General features: G+C 39.3%; 1 protein-coding gene across 1 annotated transcript in view; it reads left to right on the forward strand.

The window, feature by feature from the left end:
- The window catches only part of APBB2 (amyloid beta precursor protein binding family B member 2), a 143,701-nt gene that overhangs the window by 83,013 nt on the left and 48,429 nt on the right, over positions 1–12,259 (forward strand). Inside the window, exons 6-9 of the mRNA XM_084285687.1 lie at positions 1,201–1,406; positions 5,371–5,433; positions 5,839–5,924; positions 6,034–6,094. Coding sequence (XP_084141813.1) covers positions 1,201–1,406; positions 5,371–5,433; positions 5,839–5,924; positions 6,034–6,094 — 416 coding nt within the window. The remainder of the gene's footprint in view (positions 1–1,200; positions 1,407–5,370; positions 5,434–5,838; positions 5,925–6,033; positions 6,095–12,259) is intronic.

Consider the following 12,259-nt stretch of genomic DNA (forward strand, 5'->3'; position numbering starts at 1 on the left):
AGCTTCCATTAATTTAATACAAGTCACAATAATGGAGTGTTTATCCTATCAGCTTCAGAACAATTTCATAAACAAATTCCAGTGCTTCTGATGGGGTGGACATCTTCCCCTGGTCAGGTTATTCATCTGCCCTCAGCTTTGTGTGTTTTGAGGACTGTCTTTGAAGGTTGGAAAAGTTGCAGGAGTAGATGAGCCACTGTTCCTTGGTACGGTGCTTTCTTTCTTTTTCTTTCTATTTTTTTTTCTTTCTCTTCTCGCAGTAGCTCAGTTCAGAGTGCCAGGATCAGTTCTCATCATGTCTGCTCGAGTGCTGGTGAAATGTCCAGGAGGGTACTTGTCTTTCCCTGCAGCTTGGCAGTTCTTGGAGTACAGCATAGCAGCTGGTTGATAGCGCTGAACATAATGACACCTCCAAAGCAGTTTAGCAGTGAGGTTTAGAAGAGCACTGGCTCCCTTCCCAGCCTCTGAAGAGCACATAGCCCTCAGAAGACAATTGTCCCTGTGGTGTGCACACAGGCAATACCCCTGCCTTTCTAAAAATCACTGTTTTTTCCACTGGTGTCATCTCTTACATGCGTCTATAATCACATATTATTCTGGGAATGTCTCTGGTTATGATATGTATTGCTGGCATGTTCTTAAGTTAACAGGAGGTTCACCAGAAGAGCCAGCTTATCATCCCTGTGTTAGCACTGTTGGTGAGTTTTGTTTTTTTCCTACCCCACTATAAAGCCAATTCAAACCAGTATGTTCGTGACAGTCATGGTTGTATGTAAAATGATCAGTCTGTTCTTTTATTCACATGGTTTTGAGCAAGCAGTCTCTTGGATGTTGCAAGTAAAGCCAGTGCAGGTTCTCCAATTGTTTTATTGTTTTATTTGTTGTTTTGTTGTTGAGGCTAAACCTTATTAGCAGAACTAGTTTATCTGATGGCATTAGGAAACCTCCATATTGGAAGGGCTCTTTGGTAAGATTTCCCTCTCTTTGTAGGCTAATTGAAGCCATGCAGGTTTTGTTACCATATTGTGAGACTCAATAATTCAGTGAGTTTTTCTGGTGTTCATTTTCACAAGAGCAGTACATCAGCAGTACCTGCTGTGCATTGCTTGTATCACGGAGAAAGCCCATGAAAAAACTGCTCATATCTTCATAGCATTGATTCTTTTTTCTTTTTTCTTTTTCTTTCTCTGTTCCCAGCAGATATATGGAGTGATCAATCATTTCAGACAGACCCAGACTTACCACCTGGCTGGAAAAAGATCAATGACATTGCTGGGATCTACTACTGGCACATACCAACAGGAACAACTCAATGGCAACGTCCAGTGTCCATTCCAACAGATCTCCAGGGCTCACGGAAAGGATCCCTTGGCTCCATTACTCCATCCCCTACTCCAGAAACTGAGGTAACACACTGTCCTGTTATGTGTTGCATACTGCATAAAAAAATATTGATATAAGTTTTTGAAGTAGCAGTTCATTACCTAAAGTAAGCTTTAGAACACAGGGCCTGATATTATCCCAAAGCATAGCTATTTGTTGATATATTGATGTATATTTTGTACTAGCTGTGCCTCATGGAGCATCCTAGACCTTGGATGCGTAGGATGAAATCAGACATCTCACATAAATTACTTAGTGTGTGATTGATGTGAAATGATTGTAGTTCTCTAGCATGTGCTGAAGCACTACTCCATTATATGGGTACAGGATACGTAAAATTTGTGCACATTATAGCAGTCTTTTTCTTTTTTTGTTAGACTCTTTGTAATTGCATCTTTCTGTTTCACGTGGTAGGAGTAGCACACAAAGATACCTGAGTCATCATTTGAGACACCAGTTCCTTTACAGGGTAGCTTCTATTAACTAAACAGCAAATATTCTGAAGTATAAGCCTCTTAACTCCCATGAGTACAAGATATCTGCACAAGTGGATCACTGTGTTGCAGTCAGTCTTTAACTAAAAACAGAAAGAAACACGCTCTTTTCTTCCACATGGGCTGAAAGAGCAATAGATGATACAGCCTCTTAAAATAATCCTTGTAGGCACCAACCAGAAGGTTGATTGATGTCATATATGTAGAAATATAAAATAAATCCTCAGAAAGTAGAGTGTGCTTCAAAAAGTGCTATCGTTTTAGTTTTGTAAGTTGGGAAGATTTTTGTGGGCTGGAGTACTAACACTATCAAATCATTTTGAAATGTAATCTTTTTTGAACTAATCTTTCAGAAGAATGTGCACAATTTTTACAGAATCAATGGAAGTCTTTGTACTAGTTTTGGTTTTTGGATCAGGCAATCCTTGATCTTTATTTATTTTTAAATGTATTTAGATGTGACATTTCTTCTGTTCTTGATTTTGTTGATACATGAACTGAAATAACTTACATGAAAGCTAAGAGCAGTTAAGGACATCCAAGTGTGTATTACAGTCTTGACCCTTATCCCAGATAGGTTTAAACATGTACCTTCTTGTTCCTTATTTCAGAAGGAATGCTCCCACATGTTCATAAATGTTAGTCATAAGGTTACAAACAACCACAACATTTCAGTTACAGTTCACAGTCGCGCTCCTGTGGAATGCACTGTGCACCAAACACATCGGAAATTATTTCTGAGAGAGATTCATGGAGAAAGGCAACAATTTGTATCAGTCATGTAGAAAACAAGAAAAATACTCAGAAATGCTGAAAGTAAAGTGCTGCACATTCTTCCAGTACAAATTCCTGGAATGTTTAAGTGAGGCATATAACTTTACCACTAAGTATTTCTTGTACTCTAGGATGTGGACAGCAGGGCTTCAATTAGTAAGTTAGAGATGTCTTTCAAGAGCCCCCAGAAATCAGTTTAGTTGGCAAAACTGCAGTGGCAGAATGCATATATTCATTTGAAATATTTTTCTACCCCTGTTTAAAATGTCTTTACAAGGAAAATGTCAGACCTGCTGGTAATGTGGCAGATGCACCTTTAACCTTTTATAATTTTGTTTGCTTTAAAAAGAGAAGAGTTTGTCACTATAAATAATGATAATTCCCAGCATTACCATCAAGAGTATGAAACGTAGGCATTGTAACAATATAGGTTTTAATACAGTGCAGATGCATAAAATAATACATTTGAGGAGTTATTCTAAAATGTGGTATGTGCAAGTACATAATAGGCTCATTTAGGTTTTGATGTGGAAGTGCTAATGCACTGGAGAATCAGATCCAGCCACGCTGTATGCATTTGCAGATCTTTGGCAGCATCAAAACCATACACTGCAGTTTAAAAGATGATGCAGAAAATAAACAAGTCTCTAATACTTATATTAATATGATATTATCATATGGCTATTTAAATTGTAGGTATAGGCTGAAGCATTTGTCTCTCGAGGGTTTTGCATTCATTTATAAGCTTCTAACATACCATTATTTAAATAATACTGATTTTTTTTTTTTGACTTAGCCATTACCAAAGATAACATTGCCCTAAAATACCAGCAGACTGATAGGATTAATCTGGAAATCTGTGGTCTGGCCAATCTGACACGTCACAAAACATGCAGATTTTGGTCTAGAATAGGGGCTCCCAAGCATCTTTATCCTGGTGCTGCCACTGGCAGCAGCAGTGGTGGTGGACGGGCTCCAGCTCCAAGTTGGAGCACGCGGGAGCTGTGCTCGGCTGCTTCCCACAGAGCTGTTGGAAGCCTGTGCTTTGGGAGGGCTGTTGTAGCTCGTTCCCATGTGCTGGTATTTGTGTTGTTGTCTTCTGAAAAGGCTGGGGAAACTGAGGTGTTAGAGGGATGGAAGAGTATAACCTAGGATCGAAGCATGGGTAGCGCTTCTTACCTGTCCCAGCAGGCTTCCATGAGTCCCTAAAAGTCTTTTTATCCTTTTCACATTTTTCTGTGAAGCATCACGTGCTAGACCTGAGATGAGTTTATTTGGGCTATTTCAGCTTCTGGGTTTGTCAAATAAACATTTAGAAACACTTCTTTTTTATTATTTTTTTTTTTCCCCAGACTAATGTTATTTTCACCCTTTGTCTTGTTCCTTCTTTTTATTTATTTATTTTTTTTTATTTTGAACTTCGTGTCCCTGTCTCTCAAATGATATGACAAACAGAAACTTTGCTTCCTTTGACACATGTGGTAATCCAGTAAGAGCTTCTTTGAGGTCCCGGCCCCATTTGGTGATGGTAGCTGTGTCTTCTTAAAGGCTGACTCATCACAGGCCTGCATCACCTGTAGGAGCTCTTCTGTAGGTAACGTAGCTGCTAGCAGCTAATAATTAAAAATGAGGGGCTTGGTAGGAAAAGCTAACAGCTGTTAAGCAATTCAGAGGTGTGCTCAGGCAGAGTTACTGATGGGAATTGTTTTTCACAAATAACTGCTCCAGTGGGGATATCCTGAAAACACTTCTGAGGTGAGAGGCTCAGAGCTGGGCAACCTGGAGGGCTCATCTTGAGAGGGCTTAAAGCAGTGAGTAGCTGGGGGTTTGGGGAGCTGCCAAGAGGGGTGTCTCAGCACCCAAATCTCCTGTTCCACTTGGCTCTTGTTCAGGACTCTGGGGTCCCTGTCCCTATGGGGAAGCAGAGGGACAGCTCCACCACCAGCTGCTCCTGCCAGGCTTTGCAGAGGACAAACCTCAGGTTGCTGTAGGGCTAAACTCACTCCTCTCTCTTGACTGCACCAGTGAAGGCCTCCAAAACCTTTTAGAAAGTTGAATGGAAAATGAAAGGGTGGGTGGTTTGTTTCTTTTTTGCTTGTTTTTTACTGGTTCTGTTTTTGTTTTTAAAGGCTGGTAGACTTTACAAAACTATTTCTTCAGCCAGACATCTCTCTGTACTCCTTACTAATCCTCCTTCCCTTCGCTGTCCATTTCTTGTGCTTTTTCTCTAGAAAGTATTTGATCTTTACCTTGTATGTACCTTATCCTTGTATATATCGTTGTGTATACCTAGTTCCAGTAGTGTTAGTCTTTTAACAAATGTGCCAATCAAATGGAAATCCTAATGTTTCCCCTTAATTGCTGTTTATCAAAGGCTGTAGCAGCTGTGGCCAACATTCATATTCAGATTCATTTTGCTTGCTTTTTAAGATCATAGTTAAAGAGTAATTTCATTGTCCGTTCCTAATTTATATTAACTTCCCTTGTTTCAATCATTTGTTTTGGTAAGTAACTGTTAGAGGCATGTCTTCTCTCCCCTTTCCTCCAAATGCCACGATACAGTAATTAGCTGAAGTTTCAGGTGATCTGTTCCCTAACCCATCCTGTAAATATCAATGCTAACAACAGTGTCTTGTGTTTTTTTTCTTTTTCTTTTTTTTTTTTTTTTTTTTTTTTTTTATCAATGTGCTTCTTCCTGTGTGAATAATTATGTGTCTAGAAACAGCCATGGAGTGATTTTGCTGTACTGAATGGGGGAAAGATTAATAGTGACATTTGGAAGGCAAGTATATTGTCAGATTTTAGAACCTTTAATACTATTACCCTTGTTTTTTGCATGGCAGTGGCTGTTTTTTCCCCTTTTATTTTTCCATGAATGTCATTCATAACCTAGGCTGAAGTGAATGGGGGTACTGCTAGGGATGTCTAGCTCACAAACATGCTGCTTTTTCTGATCTTTCCACTTGGAATGGATTCAGTCTAAACTTGCAGGGCAACTGCCATAAGTAATGAATAAGATGCCTGCACTGAATGAAATGCAGCTTGAGACTATGTATGCATGCCTCTTTTCAACTTCAGCCAGAAATACTATCGCTTCTTTGCAGGGAGGATTTAATTTCCCTTTGAAATAAGAACTAACGTGGTGGTGTCCTTAATACTACGCTGACAATGCTACCTTTATCTCTAGGATCTGCATGCAGCCACTGTGAACCCAGACCCAAGTCTGAAGGAGTTTGAAGGAGCAACGTTGCGCTATGCCTCCTTGAAGCTCAGGTACAGTGACTTCAGAAGTCTCTGGAATGACCAGATCCATCTCATGCTTTGCTGTAATGTATTTTTTTTGTGATTTTAAGGTTGATTTTTATTTTTTTTTCTGTAACAGAAATGCTCCTCAGTCTGATGATGATGATTCTTGTAGCATCAACAGTGATCCAGAAGCCAAGGTCTGTAACAAGATACACGAAATGGCATCATGATTAAAAATTCGCAATTGTGAACATAACTTGCATGCTGCAGAATGTCTCCTTGGTTGCGAAGTTAAATACACTCCTCCTTTTGGCACAATGTAGATTGACCACTCAAGACTTACTCCATCAAAGAAATTTGCAGATTTGTTTCATTCAGTTTGGCCAGGAAAATGTGACAGTGTTACAGCTGGAGATTCTACTGTCCAGAAGTAAGAAATGACCCCTTGCACAGCCAAGCAAGTCTTCTGTCCTAAATACGAGAGGGATCTGTAGTTTGTCGTGGCTGGATAGCTTCCTGGGGCTTTCCATGACAGCATTTGTTCTGTATTCTGAAGTCTATCCCCCTTTTAAATACCCTTGTTCATGTGGCTTCTCAAATTCTCAGCTAGTAACAGGGTATCTGCTTTTTTAAAACAAGGAACTTTGTATTTTAGAGAACAGAGAATGCAATTTAGTTTGAGGATAAAATTTGTGAAGAAAAATGAGACCACTATGTGAGCAAGTACCATAATTAAATCAGGGCCTTTACTGATGTAATCTAAAGTTTTTGAGGGGAAAGAAGTAGCAGAAGGTCTTGAGTGCTTGCATACATATCTCCAGATTTGTCTTGTTGACAGTTTTGCCATGTGCTTGCATCCATTTTTAAGGATGTATGTGAATTGCTATAATTGGAAATCCAAGTAATTTCAATAAGTGTTTTGGCTGTGCCATGTAACTGCAGTGACTGACAGGAGCAGAAGCTGCTTATATGCAGAAAGACAGTATGCAACAGATTTAATAATTATAATAGGATTAATGATATATTTTAGGAGAGAAAACAGATTGATCAGGGCACTTAAACGTCTTTGTCATCTTGATTATTTGGCTTGTGATGTTTAAATCAGATGTAAATAAGCGTGCTCCGCTCGGCAGGCTGGCAGTTAAAAAGCAAGGTTTCAGCTGCGCTCCTTATAATGACGGGCACGGTAATGGAGTGGGGGAGTGATGAGCGTTAGGTAGCAGTCCTCAGAACCAGGAAGCTGTCCCTTAAAAGATAAGTCTGAGGGTGTGGAAAGCATTGCAGGAAGACAGTATTTTGCTAGGTCTGATTCTTTACCAGGTGCTAGGTAGGATTAGGGAGCCCCTCCTGCATGGAGGACTGTGGCAGTGTTTGTGTGGACAAGGAATACTTGTGTCAGCATCTCCCATCCTGTCTGGCTAGCTCTTTAACTCCAAGAGTTATGGAACTGACACCCATCCAGTATCTGTGAAATTGGTTGAAGCCAAAAGCTTGTCTGTATCAGCTGTTTGTTTCTCCTGTTTAGGCCAAACCATGCTGATGACACTTACATGAGTAATAGCTGAACACTGAAGCATTCACAGGAGAAGTGACTGAGAGGAGCAAGACGAGAAATAGAGGAGGAATTACACATGTATTTTATGTTTTTCTAAATCTCTTGACTCAAAGACAAGCAGCTGCTGCACAGCCATACTTGGCAGGGATGGGAGATGGTCAGGAAACAAGAGGGAGATCCCATTACCTGTGGGATCTTCAGTGCTCACGTGGATGGTAAGGGTGTGTGTGGTAGGTGAATTCCTTTCTAGCCCATTGTACCCAAAATATTGTGAGTAAAAGTGTGATAAGATTTGAAATGGGTGCCCTGACACTTGTGTAAAGCAGAATTTTAGCCTCTCCTCTGCCACGTGGCTTGCCTTAACTGTATTTGTTCGAAGCCTGCTCTTGTGTGGCAGCAAGCACAGATTTTTTTTTCTTTCATTACAGCCTAGAAGGAAGCTTTTTTAACTCATTAAACTCTCTATTGGAAGAATTTGTTAAAATGATCCTTGTTAGAGAGATTTTGGAGATTTTAAACCTATTCATGGTAATGGCCAGTACATTTTATAAATAAATAAATAAATAAATGATTAAATTCCCTCAGCGGCACTGAGTAATGCTGTCTTTCAGCAAAGGGAACTGTGCCACCTTGTGGAAAGCTTAGGTAGTTACCTTCCCCAGAGACTAAAGATTTTAGCACTGCAAAAATGTCAGTGTTAAGAAAAGTATGTCATAGAATTCACATAGATCCCGTAAGACAAAGGATTTATGCAGTGATGCAGTCAGGCATTCAAAATTGTGCATAAACAAACATTTCCCTGTATATCATGCGTTCAAGGTACAGTTCTCAGCTTCAGATCCTTGGCATTTGGTGCAGGTTGTCTGCACAAGACCATAAAAGAGAAGGGGAAGGGGGAGGAAGGGGAGGATGATTACATCCAGCTTCTCGATTTCAGTGATTTATTTTGGTAGGAATTTCTTGAAGAGATGGCTCATTGCGCTTGACAGGGATACTAATTCTGCATGTGAAACATGCACAACTGGAAATGAATTTTGAATTGGTGCTTCCCAGGAGACAGATCATAACCTTCCTAGTTAATTTATAGAGAAACCTCTGCCTTCCTAATTGAGTTTCAAGGGATGTAAAAAGATACTTTTCCCAGTCCTGGACTGTAAACTTCTCTGGCCTGTCTCTTTTTACAGTGCTGTAAAATATGATGGCTGTGTGTAAAAGAGTAGAAAGATGCTAAATTTTTTCCTTGTGGTGGTGCAAAGAAACTGAACCTCCTGGGAAATCTGTCTCCATCTCCAGGGAGGGGCTGAAACATGGAAGAGCAGTGGGACTCGATTTCCCTGAAATCTGAACAGAATTGGCCTGACATTCGGACTTGCTTTTATTTTTTCCATTCAAATGTGGTTTTCTGCTTAGGCTTAATGTAGTCTTTCTGTATGGATTTTCAAATTCCCAGTCTATGTTAGCTTGTTCAGCAGGGCTCTGCTTTCCAGCTTTGCCATTTTAGAGTAGCTATGTATTGATGTCTAAGAAATGGAAGAAGTATTTATATCTGCTGAAGTACTAAGCAATTGCTCCAAAAGTCTGTTTTCTAATTTAGAAATCAGTAAATGTTCAGTGTCTCAAAAGAAAGGAAGAGGACATTTCTAAGTTGGGTGGAGGTAGGAGATGCTGATGTCAGGTATTTAAATTTGATGACTTATCTGCAGGTGAATGACAATTCAGTTGAAGATCCAGAAAATGAGTTGGTGATGAACTCCTATGCATTTCCTGAGCACTAAGGATTAACCAGTTGGGCCTTACGCAGTGATGCAAGGGACGTTTCTGACTAGGTGTCTTGTCATGCTACTTGTGGCTGTCCTGAAAGCAGCCTGGAAGTGGTATAATTGAAATATTCTTTACAAAATACTAAGTGGCCCCCAAGGAATTAATTTCCATCTCTGTGCTGCTTCTCTTGCTGTGGAGGTAGGTACATGTGGTTTGGAGACACCCTGTTTTTGTTTGATTCTCATCTTTTCCAAAAGCAAACATCCTGGCTAGACACAGGACTTTTAGCAGTCAGCCTGTCTCCTTAACGATGGAGATGAGTCTGATTTCTCATCCAAGTGAAGACTTAACCAGAGAACAGTAGTTTCTGTCCTGTCAAGTAATTAGAAGAAAGGATAATCTTTCCACTTTAAAGTCTGTAATTCTCTCTCAAATTCAGAGTAGCTTCTAAAATTGTTGGTACAAACAGGGAGCATTCAGTGCTTTTCCAGTAGTTCCACAGTCCTGTATATAAACTTCTTGTGAGCACATGAAACTCTACAAAAAGCTTTGATTTAGTCCATCTCAACTAAAATCTGGGGTTGCTATCTCCCTATAGATATGAGCACTTGTTTCCTTGAGCATTGTAGAAAACAAAGAGCTGCTGCCTTTAAGTACAGCTGATCAGGTTTGTAACTTTGGATGGACTTTTTTCCAATACCTTGTAGAGGAGATCTAAAATAGCCACCCTCCCTACTGGAAAATTCTTGATATGCAATTCCATTTACTTTTTCAGCTTCTGCCTGTAATCCCTTTCCTTGCAACTTAAGCCATAATTACAGGCAGTATTTATAAGTGATCGTCAGATGAGGCAATGGGAAAAAAAAGTTCTGGATTTCAATATCACTTGGGCGTGGGGGGGAGCCTTATTTTTTCAAGTATTTTTGCTAGCAGCTGAAATTTTCTTGTGAACAGCAGAAATTTCTGTTTGGGTGGTTAGCCCAAAGAACACCTAAGGACGTCTTTGAAAAGGCTGAAAGGCAGGTGTTTTGTTTTGGTTTTTTTCATGTTGTTCATGAAACAGCATAAAAATGGTTGCTCAAAATGCAGGAAAAAAGATTATATTTGGTGCTCATGGATCTTCCTTAAGTGATATTTAGGAATGTTTTAAATCAGAAGAACTAGAATAAGATTTAAGTACTTTCATTTTTTTTTTTTTTTTCCTTTTGGTATTGGCCTATTTTAGACTTTCAGAGGGGAGAATGGTAATTTGGAAATGAAGTCTTAATAAATACTACTAACATCTACTGTGTCATTAGGTGATGTTATAAGTGATAATGTTATGATGTGGCATCCATCATAATATGGATTTCCATCTATAGAATATTTTCTTCCATCTTGTCCCTAAGTGGGGTATTAGTTATAATCAAACACAAAGATTAGCCCAAGAAAGAGGAAGACGTGGTTGTACCCAAATCTCATCGACTGGCTTGTTAGTGGTATACGTAGCTACGATTTGCTTATTTATTATAATATATGTATAATATAAATATCTGGGATAATATAATTTAATTTCTTGAGCCCTTCAAGATTATGAGATTTATTGTTAGATCCTGCAAAAATATTGCGTGTCTTTCACTCCTCGAAATCCAGATTCTCTCTAAGATCTAATTAGATACGAGTCTGCTGTGGCAGATCAGGACATGGGTGACTGAGCAGCAGAAGAGATGTGCAGGGAAAGGTTTTGTTGAAGCCTTTCTTAGAAAAAGGTATCACAAAGCCATTCCTCATGGGAGCAAGAATGGAAGATGCTTTAAAATTTACCGTAAGTCTCCAGGTTTGTAGAGCAATAATAACGTCTTGAATTTGGGGACATTATCAGTGTTTTATTTATTGAGATACAATGGACAAAAGGTTTGCACTATAGGCTGCTGGATTTCTACAGGAGTGGGAAAAGAGAAGATAAAATACGAGAACCCTTTTGTCTCAAATTATACTTTTCCCTTGCAGCAATGACATAAGTGTCGTGGGTTTTATTTTAATGTTTCTTATTTTATCTTATTTTTAATTAATCACAGTTTGCTCAGTGCTCTGTGGCTCAGCACACTATCAACTCTTCCTGGGCCAGCAGTGCTGTATGCGTGACTGATAAGGAGTCCTTGGGAATGGGCAGAAACTGGGGGAAGAAGCAATGTTCATCACACTTATGTCCCATGGCAGAAAGCTCCTCTTGCTGTTCTGCAGGTCGATGGATTTGGTGCACGGGAAGCTCCCCGTTTAGCTCAGCCTCTGCTGGTATTGCTTTGTTAATACCCTGCTGAAGTAATCACAGCTTGCAGCCCTTCATACTCCCCACTGGAGACCGATTATTTTACCTCTAAAACAATATATAGCCTCCACCAGCTCCAGTTTTAGAAGAGACTGTTGATCGTGAACTGCCTCTGGAATATCTGTTCATCATGTTGCTGCTACAAAATGAACTGACCAGATGATATTTTTGTGCTTCTCTTCAATTATTTATATTAGCTTGCCAGTTGAGGGCGGCTCAGGGAAAGCAGCCCGTGCTTGTCTGCAGTGTCACAAACTTTATCACTATGTTGCATAGATTTTTAATGAAAAAACACAGAGTGCATATTGAGATATTATATATCCATATGCATTACATATTTATGTATGTTATGTATATACACAATATATATTATTTATACACAGTTTGAAAACAGCATGGTAAAACTTTGGTGGGTTATTTGTCTATAGTGGACTTGCTGAAAGCTAGATTTATGGAGGAAGTTAATTTAAAAATCAATTTAAATGCAACATTGTGTTGAATGACAGAGCAATATTTAGATAGTTCTAACCTGTGTGCATTTTTATTTTGGTATTAGTTCTAGCTCTAGATGGTACTTTATAGGAGCAGAGGTCTTGGGTGCCAGCATTTCTTGCATTTCAGCAAAGAGAAAAGGGAGTAGGAAGTAACATTTACCACTTAAGAGATATAAAAGCATGAGATATGCAATACGTTGTGGTGCCATGTTGCTACTTTTTCAGGTATGCAATATTGCATATG

This window comes from Netta rufina, assembly GCF_964035555.1.
Source record: "Netta rufina genome assembly, chromosome: 4".
Taxonomy (NCBI): domain Eukaryota; kingdom Metazoa; phylum Chordata; class Aves; order Anseriformes; family Anatidae; genus Netta; species Netta rufina.